This window comes from Penicillium canariense (genome assembly GCF_028826845.1).
Source record: "Penicillium canariense strain IBT 26290 chromosome Unknown utg000001l_segment0_segment0, whole genome shotgun sequence".
Lineage (NCBI taxonomy): Eukaryota > Fungi > Ascomycota > Eurotiomycetes > Eurotiales > Aspergillaceae > Penicillium > Penicillium canariense.
In genome coordinates this window covers 3,521,972-3,549,507 of record NW_026622728.1, presented here as the reverse complement: position 1 = coordinate 3,549,507, position 27,536 = coordinate 3,521,972, and the positions used below count along the sequence as shown (strand labels likewise).

General features: G+C 54.0%; 9 protein-coding genes across 9 annotated transcripts; 5 read left to right on the top strand and 4 right to left on the bottom strand.

Annotated features, from left to right (window-relative positions):
* Nucleotides 1-2,546: 2,546 nt before the first annotated feature.
* Nucleotides 2,547-4,208, bottom strand: N7482_001256 (uncharacterized protein; the record flags this gene model as incomplete). Its single annotated transcript, XM_056683381.1, has 2 exons — nt 2,547-2,724; nt 3,010-4,208. The coding sequence occupies 2 exons, from the start codon at nt 4,206-4,208 to the stop codon at nt 2,547-2,549; spliced, it is 1,377 nt and encodes a 458-aa protein (XP_056546987.1).
* Nucleotides 4,209-7,137: 2,929 nt separating this feature from the next.
* On the bottom strand, nt 7,138-8,507 carry N7482_001255 (uncharacterized protein; the record flags this gene model as incomplete). Its single annotated transcript, XM_056683380.1, has 3 exons — nt 7,138-7,348; nt 7,429-7,948; nt 8,117-8,507. 3 exons carry the CDS (start codon nt 8,505-8,507, stop codon nt 7,138-7,140), a joined length of 1,122 nt encoding a protein of 373 aa, XP_056546986.1.
* Nucleotides 8,508-9,360: 853 nt separating this feature from the next.
* Nucleotides 9,361-10,669, top strand: lap1 (putative aminopeptidase; the record flags this gene model as incomplete). Its single annotated transcript, XM_056683379.1, has 3 exons — nt 9,361-9,546; nt 9,630-10,376; nt 10,436-10,669. The coding sequence occupies 3 exons, from the start codon at nt 9,361-9,363 to the stop codon at nt 10,667-10,669; spliced, it is 1,167 nt and encodes a 388-aa protein (XP_056546985.1).
* A 386-nt stretch (nt 10,670-11,055) lies between these two features.
* On the bottom strand, nt 11,056-11,976 carry N7482_001253 (alpha/beta fold hydrolase; the record flags this gene model as incomplete). Its single annotated transcript, XM_056683378.1, has 1 exon — nt 11,056-11,976. One exon carries the CDS (start codon nt 11,974-11,976, stop codon nt 11,056-11,058), a length of 921 nt encoding a protein of 306 aa, XP_056546984.1.
* Nucleotides 11,977-13,768: 1,792 nt separating this feature from the next.
* Nucleotides 13,769-14,328, top strand: N7482_001252 (actin-binding ADF family protein; the record flags this gene model as incomplete). The annotated part of the gene is made up of 3 exons (XM_056683377.1): nt 13,769-14,031; nt 14,105-14,235; nt 14,303-14,328. The coding sequence occupies 3 exons, from the start codon at nt 13,769-13,771 to the stop codon at nt 14,326-14,328; spliced, it is 420 nt and encodes a 139-aa protein (XP_056546983.1).
* Nucleotides 14,329-15,594: 1,266 nt separating this feature from the next.
* N7482_001251 (glycoside hydrolase family 154 protein) lies at nt 15,595-17,648 on the bottom strand (the record flags this gene model as incomplete). Its single annotated transcript, XM_056683376.1, has 3 exons — nt 15,595-16,739; nt 16,815-17,113; nt 17,167-17,648. 3 exons carry the CDS (start codon nt 17,646-17,648, stop codon nt 15,595-15,597), a joined length of 1,926 nt encoding a protein of 641 aa, XP_056546982.1.
* Nucleotides 17,649-18,960: 1,312 nt separating this feature from the next.
* On the top strand, nt 18,961-20,142 carry N7482_001250 (inositol monophosphatase family protein; the record flags this gene model as incomplete). The annotated part of the gene is made up of 1 exon (XM_056683375.1): nt 18,961-20,142. One exon carries the CDS (start codon nt 18,961-18,963, stop codon nt 20,140-20,142), a length of 1,182 nt encoding a protein of 393 aa, XP_056546981.1.
* A 1,495-nt stretch (nt 20,143-21,637) lies between these two features.
* On the top strand, nt 21,638-22,675 carry N7482_001249 (DUF1774 domain-containing protein; the record flags this gene model as incomplete). The annotated part of the gene is made up of 3 exons (XM_056683374.1): nt 21,638-21,861; nt 21,944-22,383; nt 22,476-22,675. 3 exons carry the CDS (start codon nt 21,638-21,640, stop codon nt 22,673-22,675), a joined length of 864 nt encoding a protein of 287 aa, XP_056546980.1.
* A 1,074-nt stretch (nt 22,676-23,749) lies between these two features.
* On the top strand, nt 23,750-27,451 carry chsB (chitin synthase class II; the record flags this gene model as incomplete). The annotated part of the gene is made up of 4 exons (XM_056683373.1): nt 23,750-23,976; nt 24,332-26,240; nt 26,300-26,382; nt 26,488-27,451. 4 exons carry the CDS (start codon nt 23,750-23,752, stop codon nt 27,449-27,451), a joined length of 3,183 nt encoding a protein of 1,060 aa, XP_056546979.1.
* Between the last annotated feature and the right edge of the window lie 85 nt (nt 27,452-27,536).

The following is a 27,536-nucleotide window of genomic DNA, read 5'->3' as shown; positions in this document are numbered from 1 at the left end:
TTGGGCTGCCACATTTCTGGCATTTGCCAGCGCATCATCAATAGATGAGGTCACCGTTCCTGTTCCCACGTTCCTTTTCTTTTTCGTCTCGTGTCGCACGCGAACCGAAACAAGCCGTTCACATTCTCCCCGAGGCTGGTACGCTTTCCCACTCGCCTCCCCCAGCCCAGCCACAGGCCGGGCCGCCCTGCATAAATCATTCCTCGGGAGCATGAACAGCTGTTGAAGAAGCTAGCATCGTCAATCAGGGCCATTCAGCCGGCCAAAGAATGACATGCTGTCTAAGATCTAGCCCAAGTGAACCCCGGTTCGCATGCCTCTCCTCTCTCGCCACATCCACAACATCTTCGCCTCGCGACTCGGGGGAGGCCGGGAGGGAGCCGGGAGAGGGGCCAGGAGGGAGGGGGGGCGCTAACCGCCCTGGTCTCGCGTCGCCTAACCACCACTAACCCCCCTCCTCCACCGGTTCCTGAGGGGACACAGGGCCTCTTCTAGGAGGGGGGGAAGGGTGAAGCAAGATCGCATAGTGAGCATTGCCAATGGCTCCAGTGTTTGGCGGTGGGTGATGATTCGCCGCTTTCCTTTGGCATTAGGTGTTGGGCACTTGGGCACGCATAGGGTACACCTGCAGCGCCTTCTACCGCAGATGTGCAGTCCGGGGGCCGGGAGAAGAAGCGTCGCATCCTCAACGGCGCCATAGCTCCGTGGTTCACAAGCGGCGAACAAGACGGAGTCGTGGCGACGAGCGAGAGGCATCTAAAGACTTAAGCCGAGCCGGCGGGGGCTGGGCCGCTTCAGCTGGCCGGGGCAAGCGCCTTCGGGCCCCGCACAAGCTTAACGCAGGTGGCAGTCCCTCAGGCATCGAGTCCGCGCCTGACATGCTCGAACCGGTCTAGTCGAGTCTGGTCTAGTCTATTCGAGTCTAGTCGAGTCGAGTCGAGTCAATGGCAATGGCTCTGGCTCTGGCTGTGGCTCTGCATACTCGCATCTCTAGTGCCAGTGCCGTTCCATGGTAGAGAACTATACCACTATCCCGCTAGCAACCTAGCTTCCCCCCTGCCCCCTCCACACCTATTTCCAGCATCCCAGGGTCCCCGCTGGGCGCGATAAAAACAAAAAAGATTCATCCGCAGCCAATCGATCGCCCGCCATCGGCACTTGATTACAGGCATGGCAGTAGCCCTTTCTACCAGCAGTAGATGGGCTCCCAAGCACCTCGCAGCTCACTAGAGCACCTCCCATCACCAGCATGTGCGTCTTCACTACGTGCACTAGCGGGGATCAGTGCTCCTTCGCCTCATCCAGATCACTCATCCGCCATCCATACACCGTGGCACCTGTACACGCCGCACGAGGAACCATTCCCACCCACTCCGAACGGACCGAGACCCCACTTCCCTTCCCTTCAGTTCTGTCGGTGAGAAACGAAAAGAACAAAAGCAAAGTGATTCGTGGAGGGATCAGGTGCAAAGAAGCAGCGGTCAGGGTCAGATGGTCCAGCAGGAGTATACTAGCTATGCATCGCCAACAGAGCAACGCAGAAGCAGGAGTGGTGCGGTCCAGCATGAGAAAAGAATCTCGTGCCATCCATGTCTCATGTCTACTGCCAACTCACATCCAGCAACAGGAAACTAAGACACGAGGGCCCCCAAAAGTCCACAGTCTGGTCGAGAAGTAAATGCTGTCGGAACCATCAGGTACGAACAGGGGGGATGCACAGGGGAAGCTAAAGCACAGCCATCCGTCTTCCCTGTCCGATCCCCCAAGGCCAAAAGCCAATTCCCAACTGCAAACGCCAAAGCAGAACTGACAGCGCAAAACGCCGTTCTCCCCGAAAATATACCCAACGAAAGCCCCATCCGGCCCCGAGCCTCCAAATCCGCATGCCTGGTCCAATCGATTGCGCCGGGACAGGGGGTGGGCGGATCGACTACCGCAAAAGCCGAGCGCCGCGCATGAACCGAACATGAACCGAACATGAACGCGAACCGGACCCTGGCCCTGAACCTAAACACGAACTTAGAAACATAGACATATATAGGACTAGGAACACATATTTAAAGCCCGAAGCCCGAAACAGAAAGTAAGTTTTTCCCAAAGAGGCATGTCAAAGATACACAGATACACAAGAAGAACACAGACAGCAGTCATTGTCGCCAGGTCATCAGGTCGTCAAAGCCATTATATCGATTCCTCTCGTTGCATGCATCCCCCTGCCCAATGCCCAAGAAAGAGAGCGCGATTACGCAACACCACATGGACCAGATACCACCTGGAAGGAAGGCCAACTCACAACTCACACGCCCCATAATGATCGCCTTATTCAATTGAAGTAGCGCATTGGCCAGCACCGTGGCTGTCGTGAGGACCGTCCTGTAGCGCCACGATTGCCTCACTCCCACGGATTGGCCTGATGTGGATCTGTTTGTATGTACTAGCCGTCGTTTCCATAGTTATAGCCGTCGCTCATGGTCAAAGTCATAACCCTATCCCACGAATCCACAACCTCAACCGCCCATTGCCCATTGCCCATCGCACATGATTCATTACGCCGAACCTCGGCGCTGAAGGACTTCGCCGATCAAGCGGCGCGGGCCCATGCGCTCTAAGCTCTGCGACAGTGACGATCGAGCGGGGAGGATCCGAGAGCCGCGGCGCTCGGTATGCCAGCGCCGCCGAATGCAGTCGTCCACGAGAGTAAAGAGCCCCGTTGCCACGATGACACTGGAACTGGGTTAGTGAGCTGTTCCTGTTCCTGTTGCGGTGCGGTGCATTACGCTCAAATTCAGGGGTTGTGTGGCTGCGTCGGCAAGTGATATGATGGAGGGGGGTCGCGTGGGGGTGGGGGTGACGTGCTGGGCAGCAATGGTAAAACGGCAAAGACGGGCAGGACAACAAAGAGAACACCGACCGCAGTAACTATGAAGAGGGATTGTCCGAATCCAAAAAGGAAAAAGAAAAAATAAAAATAAAAAGAGAAAAGAAAGAGGCCAGGACAGCACCACTTACTCGGCAACATCAGGCATCCGCTCATAAACAGCGGGGTCACTAATCCATAAACTCGACGGCGGCACCCAGCCACCCTTACTCTCTTCGTCGACCGCCTCCAGCGGTGTCAGGATATCAGGGACCATATGCGCGATCGTGCGGGATGAGCGCGTGTCGACCAGATGGTACGAAAACTCACGCAGGTCGCCCTCGCGCCGGCACTCACAGCGCCACTGGTACCTGGTGCTCCAGTACTCGTACTCGTAACGCTTGGCGCCCGGACTGCCACGGCGTTTCAGCTCGACATGCGCGTAGTTTGAAAACTCGAGGAGGATCGTGTCGGTGAGGTGTTTGTCGTGCGAAGACGACGATGCTGATGGAGACGAAGTGTTCTCGGCGGAATCATCGGCAAGCCCGTTTGGATCGCAGCTGTGCGCATGCTTCCCCGTCGAGTAACCCGAGTCCTGGCGCTTGAGATGGTCGGTCACCGGTGCCTGGCCGTGGTGGCTACTGCTGCCGCTCGAGCTGGCCCGGAGACTGGCCAGCATGCTGCTCCAGGAGCGGCGGAAAACGGGACGGTGGTCGTGCGGGGGCGATGTTTCTTTGCGTGTGGAGTGGCAGACTTCGCGGCCTGAGTCGCGGCAGTACCGACGGAAGGAGCACTTGCGGGAGAAGAGGTCGTACATGCGGAGGTGAAAGAGGATCACGTCTTGTTGGTAGCCGTCGCGACAAGGGACGACGGTGTCGACGCGCAGGTTCATGTTGCCGTCGACGGTGGCGTCGTCGTGGCGTATGAGCAGTCTTCTTGTTGAGGGGAAGAGGTTTGCAAAAGAGGTTGGTGTTGAGGCTACGGCGTCTGTGGGGAAGGACTCTTCTCTATCGTCGACTTCGAAGACTGGTTCTTCGGGGGCAATGCGGGCTTTGGAATGGGTTGTTGATGCGTATGTTGAGACGGACTCACGAATATCATTGTCCTCTTGTTGTTCTTCTTCTTCTTCTCCTTCTTCTCCTTCTCCTTCTTCTTCTTCTTCTGCGACCGACACCGAGATTTCATCCATGTACTCGGACTCGGGCCAGTCCCGGCATTTGGGGCCAGGCATGGTTCGCTCACTGAGGAGCGTGGGCGCCGTGCTTCTTGATCGGTCTGATGCGGCTGTGTCCGTCGAGCTGGAACTGCCGCCGCTGCCAGTGCGGACTTGGTGGGATTTGTAGGAGCCCATGCTGGGTAGTGGTTTTGGTGTGAGGTAGGAGGAATCAAGGTAAGTGGAACTTCAGCGTGTCACTTAAACAAAACACCTTGACCCCGTGGAATCACGCAAGCAGGTAAGGCGAGGCACGGGTTAGTCAAGCAATGGCGACCGTTGCAAGGATATGGATGTCAAAATAAGATGAAGGACCACGAAAGGCCGAAAGGAGAACGCAAGGAGGGATGCTATCCCGCAATATCAAATATCAAAGCAAATGAGATCACGTTTCAGACGATCGGCTTCGCAGGGTGATCCGCCGATCAAGCAGTCACTCAATCGAGAAGTTAAGTACAGGGCTTCAAGGTGACAGTATAGCCGACAAGTGAGATATTTGATGGTCAGATTCCCATGACGCAGTGTTGGCATCGAAGGAAGCGACTGGCATGAAGATGAATGGTACGAAGGGGCAAAAGGGGCACGGGCGGCGAAATGCCAAACAAGCTGTCCCTTGAAAATGACTATCTCACCACGCGAGCAGGGGACGGGAGAGAATAAGCCGGCAAGGGAAGAAATGAGATCGGATGAGATTGGATTGTCGGCCAGGGGCCTAGTCGACAGATGATGGTTGCTGTGGTTTGATGCCGAATGAGCTTTTCGGGAAACCCTTGGACGGATCGGAAACCAGCGTGCAGCAGAAAAAGGAAAGGTGCGCGAACAGGGATTGCAAACTTCCCGTTGGCGTGGAATAAGCGACAATGAGGTGAATTGAGACCCAAGTAAAGGCAAGGGAGCAGGTGGGGGAGAAGGTCGGTCGGAACAGGGCCAGGTTATCGGTCAAAAGAAGTGGAGGTTGAAGGAGGGGCACAGAAGTCCTCAATAACAAAGACTCGAAAAAGCAAAAGTCGTAGGTAGGACAATCGGCCTGGTAATCTCCGCCGTCACGTAGTCACGACGCAAAGCGAAGAATGAGGCAAGGAATGCGGTTGTTAAAAGTGGTCAGCAGTATAGTTGCCGGAAGTGAAGCTGCCATGGGCCCACCAGCCGGTTTTTGTTTTGGTCCGAACAATAGCCTCAGCGCCTAACGCGAGGGACCTACTTCGGATGGGATGAGCATGACCCGCTACATCGGGTACACAGTGTACTCTAGCGGCTTCAGGTACTTCATGGCATCTCACATGGTAGATGGTGTATACGATATACATTGGAGAAGTCCAGTATACCCTGCCTCCCCTTCCGACTAGTCCACGCGCCTAGAACTCATCCACTTCCTCGCATCACTCCTCTGTTCTGCGCCATTCAACCTCTCCGCACCGCCCTCTCTTCCCTTTTTCCTAGCCACCACCGGAGTCCATTCCCACCCTCTCACGAACACCCGAAACACGACCAACGCCCCGCATCGCACATCGCCCTGGTCAGGCTGCGACACGCCCACGAATCATACCCCACTAAGTCCAGCGACACGAACCCAAAAAGGGCCCCTCGGTCCTGCTTCTTTGTATCCCCTCGGGGGAAAGGAGAACGGGCACCTATAGGAGACAGGGCCCAGTGACGGCGCAGCGTTATGTGATCGTGACTGTTCCCGTGTTGGACACACGAAGCCGGCTGCGTTTGGGCTTCTGGGGGCGGGGTGTGGGTGGAGGGCGGGGTGGTTGGTTCGTTGCGCGTTTTGGGCGTGGTGCGGTGTGTCGGGCCTTCATTCGTCGCCGAACACCGGCAACAACCTCTGCGCACGACTACCCACCAACAGTGGTGGCAGGGCCAGTCAGCGGGCGGGGCGCGAGCGTGGACCGGGTCTGGACACGAGGCGTGGCATTCTGGAAAGTCCCTGTGCGCTGCTGAAGACCCTCTCAGAGCTGTCGCAGGGGCACCAGCTGAGGCCGAGCATCATGACTACGCAGTATCATGGGCCTGGCGGAGAATTTCTTACGCTCGCCAGGGTCTGATCGGCATGCGGGACTCCCTGGTGTAGGTTCATTGGTTTACTTGCAGTCCTGTTCCGGATATGCTTCGATGATGCACCTGCTGCATGCTTGCTACTCTAATACCGGAGTATGTCGTGGTATGTCGTGGTATAGAATGCCAGACGTCATGGATGGGTTCGTTCGGTGGGGGGCCGCGGTCCGGTCCGGTTCCAACCATAGAGATGCTGGGGACGGCGTGTCCTCAATACTCGGGGTGCGCTAGGTTTTCCATTCTTTCTACTCTGCGAGACCAAGCGGGCAGGACGAGGTCCGCCGGGCAAGCAAGGCCGATATCCCGTTCGCCACAGACCGGTTGGGGACGTGACCTGCCATCTCGTCGGCGCGGTTCATCGTGGGGGCCCGGGGTTTGAGGAATCGCGAAGACGCGAACGGAGTGGGGGGATGGCGGGGTCGCACGCTGGCAGACATTCTTTGCGCTGCACCATCATTCCGATCTGATAATTCTAGGCTGCGATGCGCATGCTGCGTGCTGGACATGACGATATGGATCGTTGATGCCAGGCGCACGGACTAGGCAAACCTTGTGAAGAAAACTGGCAAGTGGTCCCCTCTCTTGTCGAGGTGTTTGTGCGAGAGCAGGCAGGCGAGTTGCATACGAAGCACTTGACTTTGAACCTTTGGAGACGGCAGCGCCAGGGAAAACAGGCGATCTGAGACTCTGACCGCTACTTCCTCCAACCTTGGGGAACTTGGGATACTCCAGATGCTGACGTCTTGAAGCAGGTCGAGTCCAGTCCGTTAACGGCAGTGGAAATGCTCTCTATGATTCCTCTCGCGACTCCGGAAGACACCATCCCCTCAAAAGTCATATATAAAAAGAAAGAAAAGAATAAACTGAACCGATCAAGTCCCGAGATGGAATCCAGCCCGATTACAAAACCATGGTGAAAAGATGGTCCCCAGCCACCAAGGAAGCCTACATCGAGCTCACAGGCACACACAAAAAAAAGGAATATCGAACAGTAAACCTCTGAAAGACCTTAAACCTGCGTATACAGGGGCTGCGGGAGCTCGTCGCCGGGCTTAATCAGCTCCTCTGCACGGCAGGTGGGATGCGTAACGAGCCCAGCCCGGCTACCCGGGGCCGGGGGACGGAAGCCAACATAGGCTTCTCGGCGAGCAGGGTCCCCCACGGTGACGGACCAAGTATGCAGTCCGTAATAGGAGGCGACAGAGTGCACAAGCCAGCGACTAGAATAAGAGAGGGCCGTCAGTCTGGAAATCCACAGACGAACATATAGTGTACCCGAGACAAAACAAAGAGAACTCACCCAAAGCCAGCAGCTCGGTCATCGACCAAGCTCTCAAAGACCATCTTCTCGCCATCCCGTTCATGATGCGAGCTCATCTCCTGCCGCAACTGTTGGAGCCTCTGCTGGCGCTCCGGCGAGTCATGCATCTGGCCATTTCGCCCGACAAAAACGATCTCATCCTCTGAGTCGTCCGTGGCCCCGGCGTCCGGCGCATCTTGCAGGCCCTCACTCTGCAGGAACAGCTGCTTCTCGTTCCACTTGCGGATGAAAAGACGGATCTCGTCCTCGAGGTCCTGCAGCATGCCGCGCGCGGCGCGGGCATGCTTCAGCTTCAGCCGCAGATCCTTCGGGATGCGGTGCTTCGCAGCGGGCGTCTTTGCATTCTTGCGAGCGGAGTGATGGTCTGCCATTTTTGCGCAGTGAACGTCCCAGAGCGGGGCCAGGTAGTACGGCATCGGGTTGTGGCGGGGATAAGTAGGCTGGACCGCCCAGTCACTAGGCGACGGGGGCTCTGCCCACGGGTTGTGCAGCAGCCGGTCTTGGGGACGAGTCAGCATTCCCAAGGTCTTGTGAAGGTCATCGCTCATGCTCATGCCCACGCTCGCGCCCCTGCTCCCGCGGGTGCGGGTGCAGGTCATGGGAGCGCAGGTCATGGGACCGAGTAATCAGGACCAGATCGTGGCCCGGTGAGCATGGGCAGGCATACCGTTTTCCCAGCGCTGCCGCCGCCGGCTTCCATCCTTGCCCTTGAGCAGGGCCTCGCGCCGTTTCAGGCTGTCGCGGCGGAGGGGCTCGCGCCGCCGGAAGCTGACTGTTGGGGGGCAAGTCTCGCCCGAGCCAACCACTTTGACTTGCGGCGAGGGGGTCGCTGGTGTCAGGTCATCGAGCGGGATGGAGAGGGACACCGTCATACCGCGCTGATTAGAGCGTGTGGGCGTGGAGGCCGGGTCTGATCTGTTGGTGGCGGTGGACTCGGATAGGGTCAGATCCTGTAGTGAGGCCGCGGCCTGCTCGGTCCAGGCCGAGATGGCAATAGTCTGCTGTGGCGACAGGCTGCCCTGAGGGGCCTGAGGCCGTAGTCTAGGATGAATTGCCATTGTTCAAGGGGTATGATATATCGCGGCAGATGATCAGATGATCAATGCGAGTCGAGGAGGGGGATAAGAATAAGGAGGTATAAGAATACCGGGGACCCTCGCAGCACGGCAGATAACGAGATAGCAGGCGCGTCCCCTCTTCGCTGCACGGGACACACGCTGCGCGCTGATTCGCGGAAAGTGGGGCAGTCACTGGCTGCGCGACAGCCCTTGCCCTAGTTTCCTGTTTTGGGCAGAATGCTTGCCTGGTCACTGGTTATCGTTGGAACTTGCCCAATTTCCTGGTTATCCCTATGGCAGCCTTGTTCCTTGACTCTGGGGACCTGAGGGCTTCCTATTTACCCTTCAAAGAGCGCCGCGGCTGTGCTTTAATGGTCCATGGGGCCCGAGGCTGGCTTGTCTCCGCAGGGCTGTGAGTCATGGCCATCTGAGCAGCCTAGAGAGGAAGTGGAGCTCCAACAACTCCACTCTCCAATCCCCGCGCGACCACGATCGGAGGGCATTGCCGAGGAAATGATGGGGTATGACTCCGACTGAGCGTACAATGGCTTGCTTGGGGGATAGATGAGTTGCGTGTTGCATTTAGACTCTATATTGCAGACAAGCAAGAAGACCAAAACAAGGGCGATGATACCTCGAAAGGCTCCGGGGGTTTATCAGGGCGCGCCGGTTAGCGCGGGGTCCGAAAAGGGCTTGGCGTTGAGGAGGCGATGCTTGCAAATGCCAAGGGCGCGTGCGTGATAGCTCGGCCCCCAATCCCTGCGGGAACCTGACGAGCTGACCTACAAAGCCCTGCGATCACCTTCTCTTATCCTCGTATAGCGATCTTCTCCCGTATCATTACATCCGAACCATGAAGTTCCTCGTCCCTCTTGCGCTGAGCGCAACCGCCTCAACCGCTCTGGCGGCGGTCATCCCCCAACAGGCGCCCCTCGGCCCCTCAATCGTCCAGAACTCGCAGCAGACCAAATGGCTAATTGAGCTGGCCCCATACCAGACACGATGGGTGACTGAGGAGGAGAAGTGGGCGCTGAAATTGGTGAGTTTGCGACCCATCGCGTGACCTGTTGTTTACCCTCGTCGGCGGTGGCTTGGCGGCTAACCATTGCAATCTTGCAACAGGACGGGGTCAACTTCATCGATGTCACCGATGAGTTCCAATCCGGCTCCTACGGTGCCCTGCACACCCAGCGCATTGTCCGGTACCCGGGCCAGATGAAGCACGAGCAGGAGGTCAGCCCGCTCGCCGCCGAGCTGTCCAAGGCCAACATGAAGAAGAACCTGGAGCACTTCACCTCCTTCCACACGCGCTATTACAAGTCCGACTATGGCATTCAATCCGCCGAGTGGCTGTACTCGCAGGTCAGCCACGTCGTGCACGAGTCGGGCGCGGTTGAGTACGGCGCCTCCGTGGAGCGCTTCGACCACCCTTGGGGCCAGTTCACCATTATCGCCCGCATCCCGGGCAAGACTAACAACACGGTCGTGTTGGGCGCACACCAGGATAGCATCAACTTGTTTCTCCCGTCCATTCTGGCGGCGCCGGGTGCGGACGATGACGGCAGTGGAACGGTGACCATCCTCGAGACACTTCGGGCCCTGCTGCGGTCCGAGACGATTGTGCAGGGCCAGGCGCAGAACACCATCGAGTTCCACTGGTACTCGGCGGAGGAGGGTGGCTTGCTGGGCTCCCAAGCGGTCTACTCCAAGTACAAGAAGGACCAGCGCGAGGTCAAGGCCATGCTGCAGCAGGATATGACTGGTTACGTGCAGGGCACGCTGGACGCGGGCGAGAAGGAGTCTGTGGGCGTGATTGTCGACTACGTTGATCAGGGTCTTACCGCGTTCATCAAGCAGGTCATTACTACCGTGAGTGTCACATACCACAATCCTGTGACCATCCAATCGTCACTAACCAACTACTCTAGTACTGTGACATCCCCTACGTTGAGACCAAGTGCGGCTATGCCTGTTCCGACCACGCCTCTGCCAGCCGCTTCGGCTACCCATCCGCCTTCGTGATTGAGTCTCAGTTCGAGAAGTCGGACAAGAAAATCCACAGCACGGACGACCTGATCAAGTACCTCAGCTTCGATCACATGCTGCAGCACGCGAAGATGAGCCTGGCCTTCGCCTACGAGCTGGCCTTCGCTCCCTTCTAATCACGTGTCACGATGATTTTTGTTTCGGTTGTTTCGTCTCTTGCAATGTTTTGTTCTGGCGTTATGCGAGATATACCTATGAGCATTCGTTAACTAGTAGACTCCCAGGGGCGATGGATCGGCAGCCCTGGCTGCATTGTTTTGCGGCTGGCTTTGAGCTTTTGAGGGACCATCCCCTCTCGATAGTTCAATTGATCCCTTCACTCCGGCTTCATGAATTCTAATGTATTGTCTTTGTACCGAAGACCGTTAGTCACAAGCCTCCCAGCTTAACTTGCCGCCTAATGTTCACAAACCCCAACGTAAAGCAACGCATAACATATCTGGTAAAGATAGACCATTCTAGAGTAAACGTTCAGTTATGTGCTCAAGAAACCAAGGAGGTTCTACATCGGCCTAACTTGGCTCAACCACCAACCCAATTCAACTCCCAACTTTCCCTCCTGGTCATACATGACCAAATGCCCAGCTCCTTGGATAAGCACCACTTCCCGGGCATTCAATTTCTCTTTCAACCTCTCCGCCGTCTCCACGGGAATCCACCGGTCCTCCTGTCCCCAGATAATCCGCACCGGCATCTTCTTCCCCACTTCCGGATACATATCTTCCACCTCCTGGGAGCTCCGGCTATTTGCCTGTACCATCTGCCTCACAAACCCCCTTCTCCCCTCCTCAGAAGAAACCCACGGGCCCTTCAACATTTCCATCGTCTCCGCTCCCAGGCCCTGATGCGATGCATCCCTAATATACGCCTCAACCACCCCCTCAAACACTGGCCCCGTCAGCCCGGTAAACACGCCCTGGTTGGCAGCGACCAGTTCAAACAGAGGCTGGCCGAAGGGCCCTATCGCAACCACGTTGATCAAGCACAAACTCGCGTAGTCGCAGTTGTGTAGAAGATGCGCCCGGAGAGTCATCAAACCGCCGTGATCGTGGGCAACTACATGGGGCTTATGCCGCCAGCTTTGTGCCCAGTGGGTAAAAAGCGCTGCAAAAGCCGCGGATTGCTGCGAGAGGTCTGCATCTAGAGCGACTTCGTCGCTGATGAGCTCTTCTTTGTCGGGGAGGGGCTGGCCGAGAGGGCTAGTGCCGAAACCGGGATTGTCGAAGAGGTAGACGTGGAAATATTTTGCGAAGGATTGGGCGTAATTGTGCCATACACGCGAAGACCACGGTGTGCCGTGCACGAAGACTAGAGGGGGTAATTCTGGGTTGCCGAGGGATGTCCAGCGGATTTGGTATGTGTGGGTGGTAGTGCGGTGGTGGAAGGTTTGGTCAAGTTCGATGGTGGGCGATGATGAAGGCATGTTGGTGAGGTGGAAATCGCAGACGTGTCAGTCTCCTGGCTGTTGAATAGAATGAACAGGTGAGTTAGATTTCTCAAGATGAGATGCATCTTGGCCTTTTATTTAGCTCCGTATGTTATGTGTTGGTTGCTTGTCTCTGGTGCACTTGGAATAGGATGCGACCGCTGATTGGTCAATTTGGTGTCAGTATGTGTCTAAGCTACACTCGCTCCGACCAACACAGAGCAAGCATTCGAGCGAGAATATAGAGTTACGTCATTCAAACGCAAGTTCACCACTATTTGCCATATCTTAATCAAGGATCAGCTCCGCGGGCCAGACTCAGCCAGCAGATTTCAACCGCAACAAAAAGGAGGACGCCTGTTCCGTCGAACGTACTGTTGAAAAGAAATGCCGTAATCGATATACCGATAGGACATTCTCTACGTCCTCTTTGATACGTCGCCATCACCACCATTTGTCGGTGCGCTTTATTCGTGGCTTGGTGCTACTCAATAGAGCCGAAGTGATATGTACAGAATTGAGAGGACTGCAACCTTCTGAAAAAAAGGTCAGTTTGTTCCCGGCATCAATCCCCTACTTGGTCACCACAACCAGCAAAGGGCTGCATCATGATTGCGAATGCGTATCTACAGAAATCGACCCAAGTTTAAGAAGCACGGCTAAGGCTCGACTAAAAATGTTGCTTCTCTAAAATGGGAAATAGAGAAGAAACTACCTTACCTTGCTTCTCGATTAATAGGAAGAGTAATTTTCATGAGAAATGGTGTCAGGTAACTAGAGACCCCGCGGCTGGTTTTGTGTCCTCTGGAGGCGAACCAGTTACTAGATAAACAAAAGGTTTCACTTGAGATTCCCCGTCGACCTCCACTTTAAGTTCAGGAAATTTTCAGATGCTGCAGAAGGCTTTGGACTTTGTGCTCTCGATGCTACCATGAAATGCCCTACGCTATTCTCAACTCCGCTCATTTATCCGATATAGCCTATGGTGAGGGCCTTCGGGGCCCACAGAGATGGATTAATCATGGCCATTCAATGAACATTAACGAGGGTCTGAGAAATTGAGCTTGCAATTTCGTGGAATTCTTCCTGTGTTCAATGTCAACTCTCTATTGTCCTCATCATTGATTTGTCCCCTAGTTGTCCTCTATGGAAAAGGGGCTGAGATGATGGTTTGGTCTCAGTCAACGATGAAACGCTTTTAACAACCAACCACCTCAATTTCGGTCTTGGAAGATGGAGCTAATGTACATACTCATATATAATGCCCCTTTTGGTTTCTATGATGGTAGGTGCACAATGGTGAACTTTGGACAAACCAATTCCATTAATGAACATTATGGACTGTTCGCGAGATCCTACTAAGCAATAGCTAACACTCGGGGGCTGGCTGGGTCTAGGCTCGTGCAGATACCTAACTTGTCACTACGCTACGAGAGTGTGGGACAAGCGAAGGTCTATTTGATCGCTGGTTTATCAACGAATCTATGCTTGGAAATCCTGATGAAGGCGATGGTGGCCAAGATAGCAAACGTCTACCCTCCAGACGTTACTCTGTCTAGCCACCTACGCCATGTCCACATATGCATCATAGATGGCGGTGTGGATCCCCCGCTACTATCATGCCATAGGTGTAACACGATCCCTACACTAGGCAACCCAACCTTAGCTAATCGTGTTTCCCCGCATAAAATGCCGGGGTAAGATCGCCAGAAATGACTTTCTTTCATTCCAGCTACCCCTCTTTTCTACATCTTTCTACATCTACCCTCCTGAATATTTTCAACACAAGATGACAAGGGGATTCGCAACCATCAAGCCCGAATGTGAGGAAGTGTTCGACGCGGTAAAAGAGACCGATAAGCTCAACTACGTTATATACGAAGCGTCTGCGCACGACAAGACGATATCTGTCGCTCAGTCCGGTAAATACCAGGACTACACGGAGATTCTGTCTCACTTCAAGGGTGACACTCCTCGATATGCTGTGATTAACTTCAAGTATGATTCTCCGACTGGCGATGCGCCGCGACATAAACTGGTTTTCATCACGTGGTACGTTGCCTTAAATGACCTTGGTTGCGAGACTGGCAACAGAAGGTACCAATCATTCCGATTCTCAATATAGGGTGCCGGAGGGAGCAAGCATCCACGATAAAGCCTACTACACAACGAACAAAGATCACCTTTACCGGGCGCTCGAAGATATCAGCCTACATGTGCTGGCAGCCAATCAGACGGAGCTAGCCCACGCTGCTGGTATGTACTTGCTACATACCTCTTGGCTACTAGAAGAGCAGAAACTGACCGGTTGGTTCTTGTATAGTTCTGGGTAAATTCAAGGTGCTCTAGAATTAATCAAATCTGATATCATTTGAATTTTGATTCACTCTCGCATCCGCATACGTACTGCTCGCCTGTTTTTCCCATCAGCCTCTCGGTATACAAAGAGTTTGTTCATCCCGAAATGAACATCACAAGACTGAAGAAAAAGCCTTGTCTAAAGCTTCTGCACTCGCGAACCCCCATCTGCTGCCATTCAGAGTTATCAAAGTCTATAGCGTAGCTATAAGTCAATCATAATGCATAGCCCAGGGGTCATTCGAAATCCGTTTTGTGATCGGTCATATCTGGCCATATTTGACGGGTTATCCGTCAAGTGAAGTGATAGGTATAATTCCACCGGCAGTAGTGCACATGAAAAGCTCGTCAGAGTGATAAAACATCTCCAAAAGCACAAACTCGCGTTTTTCGGCTGAGGAGGTGAGGAGGTGAGGAGGTGGGGCCCTCATCTCCCCACCTCCTCGCCCATATACTCGACACACTCCCTGTCGCAGCGTCTATTCTGCTGGGTACTTTTGCATGTTGTTTCCTTGGTTGCCTGGTTGCCAATGGTTAGAGTGTGTCTGGCATTTGTACTGGAGCTAACTCTATCATTAAATGCGGCAACAACCTCACTTGGCACCCTGTGGGCAGTTTCGCACGGTGAGACGGTCCCATTTGGTAGAATGTGGATGCGAGTCCACCCTTCACTACGGATGCCCGCCAACGCTGCCCTCTTTCCGTGCACCTAAGTTTCAGTGAGACCCATCTCCTCAATAAGGCATATGATAACTAAGTGGGAAGATTTGCGGTGCTGTTGTTCTTGGATCTACCACCCCAATTTCGTCGATGGTCAATACAGCTATAGTCTTCTCCAGACATGCTGCTTATTTCGCAAGCAATTCCCCTCCATTGTGTACGAGAAACGGTGTTGCCAGGTTGATACTTCAACCTAGGTTGGTATGGCGCTCCTATAAACGCACTTTCCATCACATGGGTGGTCCTTCTGGATATACATATTGATTCATAGCATCCAGGCTGGTAGCACCTCAAGATAAGAGTTAGGTATCGGTTGTCTGAGTGGATCTCATCAATTTTGTTGTCCTGTCATGCTTTATTGGCAACGCAAGGCTTTTGCCGGGGCTAATCTCAATTATGAATTTTTAACATGAAAAGAGCAAGGGACGAGGCGGAGTATGTTAGCGAAAATCTTGGTTTAAATTAATGAACAGATGATTAATTCACTTATTTACTGAATAAAGCTGGAATAGACCGGGCCCTTTGGACAATTTAGGGCTATGCTTCGATTCGCTCGGCCAGCCATCCCGGAATAGTTGGCTTTTGCTCCCACATAGCGCGCCAGTTATCAGCATTCCCTGGCAGTGCATAAACGGCAGTCACAAACCAATTGTCTTGCCCGGGCACTAGATCGATGGCCAGGGAAGGCAGGAGTGTACGACCATGGATGATATTCGAGTTCGGGTCCGCCAGGACAATCCGGCCCTCCCGCGGAATGGAAGCATGAAGCTCCGTGATGCCAACAGCTCCGGCTGATGACACGACCAACGCACCACTTTCATCGCTGATAGTGCCTTCCGCCTCATCTGCCGATAATGGGCCCAGCGTGCGGCCGTTATCGCTACGACATCCGTAAATAGCAAAAGCTCCCTCCGAGCTCTGTAGAGCTCGGCCAGTGCGCACGCGGTGTGCACGAAGATGCCAGTTCGGGGTTTCCAATGCTGGTGGAATCAAAATCGTCTCAATATCAACATCAGGCCAGGGGTTCCACTTGGAGACGAGGACGGGTAGGCCGTCTTGGCCAGGCTCTTCAAAATGCGCGTTCTCGGCCAGTCGCCTTGTCTTCCAGAATTCCCCATCATCTGATAATGCCAACATGCTATCTGGGGCGTACTGCTCCAGCTGGTAGGAACCGGTCGGAACGGAGTATCCAAATGCAGAGCTGTATGCAAATTTTCCGTACTTGGCATGTGTTGCTCTCATCGGGTAGTGGCAAGCTTGTCCAGAGGATAGTAGGAATGAGTGTCCACCTCGACGGATAGCAATATGTTTTGGGTATTTGAGAGCTACAATCTCAGGAAGGGCAGCGGTCGGGTAGGGCTCTTCCTCTGAAGTCCAGAATGGGTGTGTCTCTGGCAATGCCAGGGGAATGAATGAGAGACAACACCAGTAGGGAGACCCTGGGGAGTTGTAGTTCTCCGTTAAATAAGAGTTGGCGTAGGAGTATCCGAGGTTCAGGGTGCCGTCATTATTAAAGATATCCTTCTGTGTAGCCCACCAGCGAAAGTTGCGGAGTAGAATACCCTTCACTACGCCCCAGGTCAATGGCTCTGGTAGCTCAACATCTGCAAAGCCCAGGGCACCCCAAAATCCGACCATAGCAAAGCGATAGGTCAATGAGCGACCGAATGGAATGGCACGTCCTATTCAAAAAATTTCATCAACTTCGCTCAACTTCGCTCTGGGTTAGTTCATAGAAGATCTCCAAAGTTACGTACCATCTGGGTTAAAGTAGTGCACAAAGTCCTTAGCAAACTCCTTAGCTCGTTGACGGTACCGCGCAGCCCGCTCGAAATCGAAGTCCCCTGCTAATTTGGAGTATAAAAGTTGCAAGAATTGGATTGCAAACGAGCCGGAGTAATAATCCATCTGGTGGTGACTTTTGGGACCATCATTGCTCCAACCACCTCCCACGTGGAAAGTATCCAAATGGTCCATGTCCGCCTCAATGCGCGACAGCGAATAGGAAGCGCCATTACTTTTCAGCCCAAGGTTTGCAAAAACCCGAAACCACAGCCTAAAAAGTAGATCAATATCATCAAGCCCCCAAAAATTGAACGGAGAGCTTACCAGTTCGTATTAGGCATCTCGCGTGCGTTAATACTGTTAAGCCATTTTGTCACATTATCCTTTTGTTTTTCCGACAACGGATCCCAGAAAATATGCGGCGCAACAGCAAGTGTAAATCCTATGGGGCACATCTCCACCATGCGCTGGTCAAGATCTTCAATATCACCGAAATATTCCGGGCTCTCAGGGTCGGTGCCGTTAATGATTCCCTCGCGCCATCGTGCAGCTTCCGCATAGTCATAGTTGCCAGCGAGAAGAGAGGCCAGGCCCCAAAGTGGACGGGCAAATCCTTCGATTTGGGCGCCACCCTCATCGAATCGAGTCGTGGATGAGCCTATCTTGACACGACTACAACCTGGGGTAAAGAGGGGTAGCAAAGGGTCAAGCAGAGCACGGCATGCCGATTGGAGATCGGCGCGCGTGCGGAAAGGCGAGCTGCTGAAAGCATGTGAGGGGGTCTTGCCGTTGGCCTGCGCAGACATTCTGGACTGGAGAAGAAATTCGAGAATTTTCTATTCTCTGACAGCACACCATATAGCAAAGCCTATATATATTGTCCTATTAAATGATCTGAGTCGGGTTAGCCACCCGAGAGCCGAACCACGCACATACCCTCGTCTGGGATTCTTATTACCCCACACTAACAATTTAGCCTAAGGTGGACCCGAAAAGTGGTGAGGGGATAAAGTCGGGTTTCGCTGGCGAAAGCCGATCATAGGCCCATCGCTCCGGTTAGTGTCCGTCCTTTCTTGGGAAAAAGTGGAAGATAATATAAGTATGCCTTCGGGCTTATACAGTATCTACCAAATATATGACAGCACAGCTACTTGCATTTTAATCAGATCCGCTGTTAAAACACGCATCACCGCGAATTTAGCCTCTTCACATGCCGGTCTGATTGTCTTTGCCTTAGTATATGGATTCAGCAGTGGCGCGCTTGTGTCTCTTTTCATGCCCTGTGTTGCCAAGCTGGGCAAAGTAATACCGCGGGTCGGCGATTGGAACATTCTAGGTAGATCTTTTATTGAGGTAGGATCTCATAGGCTCTGGAATTTAGTGTCCAAATTCTAAACTTAGGAGTCTTGCCGAGGGCTCCGGCTAATCTTCACAGTTGCATCATGGGCCCACCCATTGAGGGCGCTATTCTGAATAGGCAGCATGACAATGATTACTCAGGTCTGCAGGTCTTTGCTGCTTTTGCTTTGTACTTGCTTTTGAATCGTTTCGACATATTTACTGGCCAAACAGCGCGGAACAGTGGGACGGTTGACTTCGGGTAATGTCTCTTACGGAATGTTCTTCTTTGCTTCTGAGTCGGGAGATGCGGGCACGTTAATATCAACCAGCACCAAGTGGTCGAGTGGTAACTCGGTCATCTCATCTTCCTTGGTCTAGTGGTCATGATTTCCGCTTGTCATTAAAACCGATAAGCGCGGGAGACCGGGGTTCGATTCCCCGAGGGAGAGAAACTTTTTGGCAATTTTTTCGTGGCGCTGTGATCACTATCTCCATTGTAGGACGGCGATCGGATATCTCGGATAGTGGTCTTGTTTGCCAAACTTTTGCATTGGCTCAATTCAAAGAATCATAAAGGTAGAAGATAGGCACCTACATTGAGCCTGCCATTCGTGACCTAGAAAGTTTCCATAGACCGCATTTCTGTTTGTCCTTACAATCGTTACCTAACATATTCTCCGTTCACCGATCTCATCAACTTCCCATGACGTAGAGGGCAACCGCCCCACGTGATCCGGCCGGTGAAACGATTGGGAGTCACGAAATATATATTCCAAGATGGCGGGAAGCTCAATTGAGTCATTCTCAACCCTGGCCGGCTCATCTCCGCCGGGACACTCAATCCTGCAGTTTATCACAGGCACCAAGCCCTTGTCCACACTCCGCCACCGCATCACGATGAGTGCGCACCCCTACGCCAAAGAGCTCCACCTCGCGAGCCTCGCCGTTCAGCGAGCTGCGCTCTTAACGAAGCGATTACTCTCCGAGGTCGATAAGGGCTCATTCGACAAGATTGACGCCACACCCGTAACAATCGCCGACTTCGCCGCGCAAGCCTCCATCATCGCCGCCATCCACAACACCTTCCCTGACGACCAGATCGTCGGCGAAGAAGACTCGACCGCGCTGCGCGAGAACCCCACCCTCCTCGAGCGCACGTGGGAACTCGCCACATCCGTGCACCTGGACGATGCTGAAAGCGAGGCGCTCCTGTACACGCCGCAGTCGCGCGAGGAGCTCCTCGACCTGATCGATCTCGGCGCAAAGGGCGCCTGCGGGCCCGGGCGCGTATGGACCCTCGACCCCGTCGACGGCACGGCGACCTTCATGCAGGGCCAGCAATATGCAGTGTGCCTCGCGCTCGTGGAAGACGGGTTGCAGCGGCTCGGCGTGCTGGGCTGCCCGAACCTTGTCCTGGACGGACCTGTTTCTGAGGACAGCGTGGACCGGGACGGATACGGGCAGATGCTGACGGCAGTGGCGGGGCATGGAACACATATTCAACCGCTGGGCACAGGAGTACTACACGCTCGTCGGGCACTGGGCGTGATACCACAGATTAGCGAGGCGCGCGGCGTGCGCTTCGTTGATACGCGGGCGGCCAGCTCGCACGACGTGGGTGTCCACGCGCGGGTCGCGGCACAGCTGGACTGTCCGTGGCCGAATCCGGTGGACCTGTGGTCGGCGCAGATGCGCTATGTGGCTATTGCGGTGCAGGGCGGCTGCAATGCGTTCGTTAAGGTACCGCGACATGAGAGCTATCGGTCGAAGATCTGGGACCATGCCGGAGGCATGTTGCTGGTGCAGGAGCTTGGGTGTGTGGTTACGGATTTGGAGGGCCGGCCGGTGAATTGTGGGCTTGGGAGGACGCTGGGAGGTTGCTATGGGATGGTTGTGGCGCCAGCTTCGATTCATGGGCGGGTATTGGAGGCTGTGAAGGTTGCGCGGTCGATACAATAGTTTAGCGTACTTGTGAGAAAAGGATGACGTTCGGAACCATATATATATATATCCACTGTTATGCGAATTATACCCCGTGAGAACATACTATAGAACGTGAATAATTGAATGCAATAAATAAGCAGTTTGAAGGGTACACAAAATACTTAATCGCACATTGGTGGTAGGCGGGCAGAGAACCACCCGACAGATGCAAAAAAGAAATGCCCTCGTCCAGGTTCGAACTGGAGACCTTCGGATTGCAACTCTGTTAAAGCAGAGATGTCATATGATCTCTATGAGACCGACGTCATAACCAACTAGACCACGAAGGCTTGTTATATTATAGTTGCGGTATATTGGAATATTATTCCAATGATCTTGGATCGGCGCTCTTATGACAGTCTAACAGGAGTGAGGGTTTACCTACCTGCGAATCCATTCCAGTGACCTGCAGGGCTTTACACATTTGAATAAGAAATAAAAGGCCGCCTCACCACCGGTTCTTCCGTCCCAATCCATCTGCCAATTCCTCTGGCAATGCAGAGTTTATAAACTAGGCCCGCGCCACAGTTTCCGTTACGAGTTGACGGTCAGCGTTCCTGGTCTGGGCGGTGTTAGATTAAAAGCATGGATTTAGTATCCTGCGCCTGTTTACCCCAGAATTAGCAAAGTGTGAAATCTCCGTCGTCCCAGCAGCCTTAAGCAGTGGCCCCCTTACCCCGCGCATCTGCCAGGTCCTCGCTGTGTTGCGTAGGTACCTCCCGTTAAGGCCCTGACGGGCCAGCACGTTCGACGATGAGAGGATGTCGTGCTCATGGCTTCTGCAATTCATTTTGCTTTTTCATCCATTGGGATTTTCATTTCCGGATTTTGCTTTCTTCTGAGCCAGGGGGTCCCGCCCCGCTCCTGTATGGCGTCTCACCTCGCAGGGGCACTAGAGTTTCCTCCGTATTTCCCCAGGTTGATCTGCCCACGGGGACCGTGCTCTCAGATCGACAACCCTAGCATCCATTTACGCCATTCATGTTGCAGCGTGGATGCGTCACTTCCCCTGCACAGACATCTGTCTTTGTATTCCATCCCTCGAGAGTTGCCTGGACGCGTGTTCGTGAGTCCGATCGGGCACTGATCGGGACCTGATAGATCAGTCTGGTGCGGAACCGGCTTTTGCAGCGGCGAGTGGAGCCGCTAAGATAAGCTAAGTCGGCCTGACATCACCAACCGAAGTAATTGACCTCATGGTGCCGCAGCCGGATATTGCGCCACTTCTGCTTGCGCGGTACTGTGACTGGTGGGATGGCGGTCATCAGACCAGGCGGGAATGGAGCTGATGGGGCTGCAGCTAATCGCAGTGCAGGACGACGTACTACCAGACATGAGAAATCAAAAAGTATATAACTTAATTCTCTTATTATTTAAGGCTCACCCCGCTTCTTAAAACTTCCCCCTGCTAGGCTGCTGTTTCCCTCTAAGGATCTCCCTCTCTCCTTAGCTAACTCCCTCTCTCCCAACTATGCCGTCCTACAACCCCTTCGCCCGTCGCGAGACACATGATGCTCGCGCGCTGAATCTGTACCGGGTCTTCGTGCCCCTTACTTGGTTGCTGGTTGTCATCGTCGGCGTCTACTACTCCATCCACTCACCCGACGACACCAAGCACAGCAAGAAGATCTGGAAACAGGCCAACAAGCACAACACACCGTTCAGCCAGAACACGACGGTGACTGGAATCTACTGGTAAGCGAAGACCCCCACCCGGTGCAAAGTGACATCCCAACTGCCTCTCGAACAACGCGCAGCCACTAACGGTCCGACCTAGGATCCTCCTGCTCCTCTCCCAGCTCAGCTACGTCTGGCATCTCTTCTCCAAGGATGCTGCTCTGGTCGCGTCCGCTGCCAACGTCGCCACGCACTTCATCCTGAACAACGTGTTCGTCTTGGCCTGGATCCTGCTCTGGACCCGCAACTACTTTTGGGGCGCCGAGGTCATCCTTGCCGCCAACTTTGTCAACCAGGCCATTACCTACTGGCGCCACCACGGCTTGCCCGCGTTCGTGCACCTGCCTGCCGTCGCAGGTCCCTACGCTTGGACGCTGACGGCGCTGTTCTGGAACGGCGCCGTCGCGGTCCACAGCCATAACCTGCCCGGTCGGATCGTGGCCAACTTATTCATCTGGGTGATCTTGGCCGTGGGCCTGTTTGATATTGTTGTGCGTCAGGACTATGTGCTGGGATACTGTCTCAGCTTTCTCACACTGTGTAAGTGTTCTAATCCAGGAAATATATCCCATGTGCCATTATCATGTGGGGAGGCGGATGATTATGCTAATATCCCTCTCTCTATATTCCAGCCCTGGCCCTCCGTCAGGTTGCCATCAAGGTTATTGCTCTGCAGTGGATCTTCGCCTTCGTCATCTTCGCTGTCTTCCTGGCGACTTCCTTCTACATATCCAGCACCAAGTACTACGGCCGCGACAGCCTCTTCCGCCGCGTTGCGCACCCCGAGTCAGCCGACCGTGAGCGCCAGCCCCTGCTCCACGATGAGGCATAGAGCAGCAAGAATGCTTCGTCCCCAAGAGATGAATTGAAAGATGAGTACGAGAATCGTGGTACTTTCCGTCTCGATGGTAGTTGGAGTGTGGTCGACGGGAAGAAAAAGTGGGATTGGGGGTGTTGGGGTTTGGGGTGGGGGGGGGGGGGGGGGGGGTCCTCTGCTGTCGGAGAGGACTTGTTGGACAGTTTGAACCTGAATCATGCGTTATGGCTGATGCTTTTACGGAAAATGATCCCGTTTCGCTTCAATTATGCTTATTAGGCTTAATACCACCTAGAGTTGAGTGGGCCCTGCTGCTTTCGTTTGAATCTCCCACTACTATGTACTGAGTGAATCTAATGTAAGTACCCTTGTGAAGAGTATTTATTTATGAACCCGGAGGGGCTTTGCGCGATCTCGATGCTTGTGGACCCACTCGGTGGACCCGGGGAGTCCGTGATAACAACTGTATCGACAGTTTGGGTATGAGACCGAAGGATGTTAGAAAGATGATGTGTAAAGGGTAAAAGATATACAGGAGTACATCACATCATAGATTGAATAAGTATGGAGCTATGGGAGCGATGGAGCTAGGATCCTGTTGATTGAGATGCCCACCGTGCAGATTCGCGCTCGAGGGGGCGCCCTTGCTACACGCGCGGTTGCCGTGACAACGGGCGACACCTCCACTTTGTTGATCGCCGGCCTGCGGGTGAACCGGGCTGGGCTTGCCGACCACCTGCTGGGCCTTTTGCTCTCCGTGTTCCTCTTGTTCTCTCTATTCTCACTCTTCCACTCTTCTTCTGTATTCTACTCATCTCATTTTACTCATTATCACTTCTTCCTGGTAAGCGACCCTAACCACATTCTTCTGCAGACTCCACATTCCAACTATTCCCCGGACTATTCACTAACGCAACAACTCACCTGTCAGACCTACCGCTCGCACTGTCTCAGTGGTGGTACCAGCAAAGCCGCCACTCGGGGTCTCATTGCGCAACCTGTCTCATCTAGACCGACAGCGTAGCGCCCTACTATGAAGAGCTGAAGGATTTCAGCCCTCTCAAACCGAACACATTCCACGTTCACGTCATGAACAGCCACCCACCATCCAGTTACGGTGACGAGCCACCAGCCTATTTGGGCTATGAGGCGTCCTCGTACCTTTCCGACCCGGAATCTCCTAGCGGTGCGCCGCGACAGAATGGCGCGACGATGCGATTGCTTCCCACCAGCGGCGACATCGATGGTGATTTGAGTAGCAGCCCGCGGGCTCCCTCGCCATTGCAGCGTCAAGCTGATCATTCTGATTCAACTATGTATGTATATCTGTTTTCCTCACCCAGAAATTGGAATCCTATTCCTTGGCACATTCCAACCGTTGCTGGCACGACGGAGGATGCACACTTGGTTGATTTTGGCTCTCCCTTGACAGGCGAGCCAAGAGGCGGGTCACTGCTTGGTGTCCTGTCCAGGAATGAGCCCTACCATTGGACGAGAAGCAATTAGCCCTCCCAGCTCACCCAGCGCTGGTCTTCCGGATAAACATCCTTACACAGCACTTGTTTATCATATGGTGTCAGACATTGCATCTCCACTTTGACCCAACTCCCGCTCTTGTTTCAAAATGGAGTACCCTGCGCGGCCGCGTGCTAACATTCGAACGCGGGACAGAACCGGGCAGGCGCCTGCATACGATGACCGGTATTACAACGTACCCAGCGCAGCGTCACCATCACGTCCACCGTCCAGCTTTGGGTATGCCCCCAGTATCCCGCCACCAACCGCTAGTCTAGCAGATAGCTCAGTCTATCCGTCAATTCCCGCGCGAACAGGGTCGCCCACCCGCCCTTGGAGCCCAGGTCATGTTCGACCTCCCTCCGTGTCGAGTGTTGGCTATGAACGCGCCGATATCAATGGTAGTCCGCGTCCCGGAACGCCCAGCTCAAAATATGGAGGCAGCCCTAGGAGACCTCTACCTCCGGCTCCCCTATTCTCTGGACCTGCGCCGTCCATGGGAGCAGACTCCAGCATCGATATTGGAGACCGCAATAGTGGAGAGGACCCTTTCGGTGGCGGTGGCCGGTCCATCAACCACACCTCCCGCGGGAGTGTTCGATCATTCATGAGCGAGTCAACTGTTATGGGCGACGAGAAGGACGAGATGGCCAAGGTCGATCTGGAAGAAGAAGAGGATGACGAGTCGTCCATGATCGATCCCAATCTGCATTATGGACCTGCGCCCGAGAAGCAAGGCCGCCGTGGTGTCCGCTCTACCCAGATGGCTAAGAAGGAGGTCCAGCTAATTAACGGCGAGCTGATCCTGGAGTGCAAGATCCCGACGATTCTGCACAGTTTCCTCCCCCGCCGGGACGACCGCGAGTTCACGCATATGCGGTACACAGCCGTGACTTCCGACCCCGATGACTTCACAAGCCGAGGCTACAAGCTGCGCCAACAGATTGGCAGCACTACGCGTGAGACGGAGCTCTTCATTTGTGTGACCATGTACAACGAAGACGAAATCGGCTTCACCCGCACTATGCACGGTATCATGCGCAACATCACCAACTTTTGCTCACGTACTAAGTCCCGCACTTGGGGCAAAGACGGATGGAAGAAGATCGTGGTCTGCATTGTGGCTGACGGCCGTAAGAAGGTGCACCCACGCACTTTGAACGCGCTGGCCGCACTTGGTGTTTACCAAGAGGGCATTGCGAAGAACATTGTCAACCAGAAGGAAGTTACGGCCCACGTGTACGAATACACGACGCAGGTGTCTCTCGATTCGGACCTGAAGTTCAAGGGTGCCGAGAAGGGCATTATGCCTTGCCAGGTCATCTTTTGCCTGAAGGAGCAAAACAAGAAGAAGCTGAACTCCCACCGATGGTTTTTCAATGCCTTCGGCCGTGCCCTGCAGCCTAATATTTGTATCTTGCTTGATGTGGGTACCAAGCCCGAGCCGACCGCCTTGTACCACTTGTGGAAGGCATTTGACCAGGACTCAAACGTCGCTGGTGCCGCCGGTGAAATCAAGGCCGGCAAGGGCAAGGGCTGGCTCGGTTTGCTCAACCCGCTTGTTGCCAGTCAGAACTTCGAGTACAAAATGTCCAACATCCTGGATAAGCCTCTGGAGTCTGTATTCGGGTACATCACTGTGCTTCCCGGTGCGCTGAGTGCCTACCGCTTCTTTGCGCTGCAGAACGATGCCGACGGCCATGGCCCGCTCAACCAGTACTTCAAGGGTGAGACGATGCATGGCCAAGACGCCGATGTGTTCACTGCCAACATGTACCTTGCCGAAGACCGTATTCTCTGCTGGGAGCTTGTCGCCAAGCGGGAAGAGAGATGGGTGCTGAAGTTCGTCAAGAGCGCGGTGGGAGAGACTGATGTGCCGGACACGGTACCTGAGTTTATTTCACAGCGTCGTCGTTGGCTGAACGGTGCTTTTTTCGCGGCTGTGTACTCGCTTTTCAATGCTAGGCAGATCTGGAAGACGGATCATTCGCTGCCGAGGAAAATCCTGTTGCACATCGAGTTTGTGTATCAATTCTTCAACCTGTTGTTTACTTACTTTGGACTGGTGAGTACCTCTGCCCCTTGGTATTTTGGCTGCTCTAGATTCTGACCAGCTATTTCTAGGCTAATTTCTACCTTGCTTTTTACTTCATCGCGGGCTCGCTCACTGACGAGAAGCTTGATCCGTTTGGCCACAGCATGGGCAAGTACATATTCATTGTGCTGCGCTATGCGTGTGTTCTGGTTATGTGTCTTCAATTTATCATCTCTCTGGGTAATCGTCCTCAAGGGTAAGATCATCCCGAACCGAGTATTATGGGCTCCGTTAATGATTATTCAAGTGCCAAAAACCTGTACCTCTCGGGCATCATTGTGTACGCCATCATAATGCTCTACACAGTCTTCGCCGCGTTCTATCTAACGGTCAAGGAGCTCATGGCTCGCGCTGGCAAGGGCAGTGACGACTTCGACGTCAGCGATTCGCTCATGGTCAATATTGTCCTGTCCATGCTGTCCACCGTCGGCCTCTACTTCTACACCTCCTTCCTGTATCTGGATCCATGGCACATGTTCACCTCATCCGCGCAATACTTCCTGCTCATGCCTAGCTACATCTGCACGCTGCAGGTATACGCTTTCTGCAACACACATGATGTCACATGGGGAACAAAGGGTGACAACGTTATCAACACAGACCTCGGTGCTGCTAAGGTCATCAACGGGACTACTGTGGTCGTCGAAATGCCCTCGGAACAACTAGACATTGACAGCGGGTACGATGCCGCGCTGCGCAACCTCCGCGATCGCCTGGAAGTGCCTGAGGCCCCTGTTTCCGAGTCCCAAATGCAGGAGGACTACTACCGCGCCGTGCGCACGTACATGGTGTCTATATGGATGGTTGCTAATGTCATCCTCGGCATGGCCGTCTCTGAGGTCTACGGCGTTGACGCGGGCGGCACGAACATCTACCTGTCCATCATCCTCTGGTCCGTTGCCGTCCTCGCCGCTGTCCGTGCCATCGGGTCAACGACCTACGCCATCCTGAACCTCGTGCACAAAATTGTGGAGGGGAAAACCAAGTTCGATGCTGGAAATATTACCAATTTCGCGCCGAGTTCATTTGGCGGGAGCAGCGTTGGCGGCGGCACTTCCGAAGGAGGCAGTTCCTCGCGCCCGATTCGGTACAGCGGTGGGCCTAGCTTTAAGGACCGCATTGCGGAGGCTAGGTGGAGTGTCGGCCGGACTTTTGGCAAAGCTATGTTCTGGCGGAAGTAGACTTGCTTCATGCTTCACGATTCTGCTCGCCTTTGAAATTTTGATTCTCATTGACGGAGTTTTTTCCCTCTCTGTTTTTGTCACC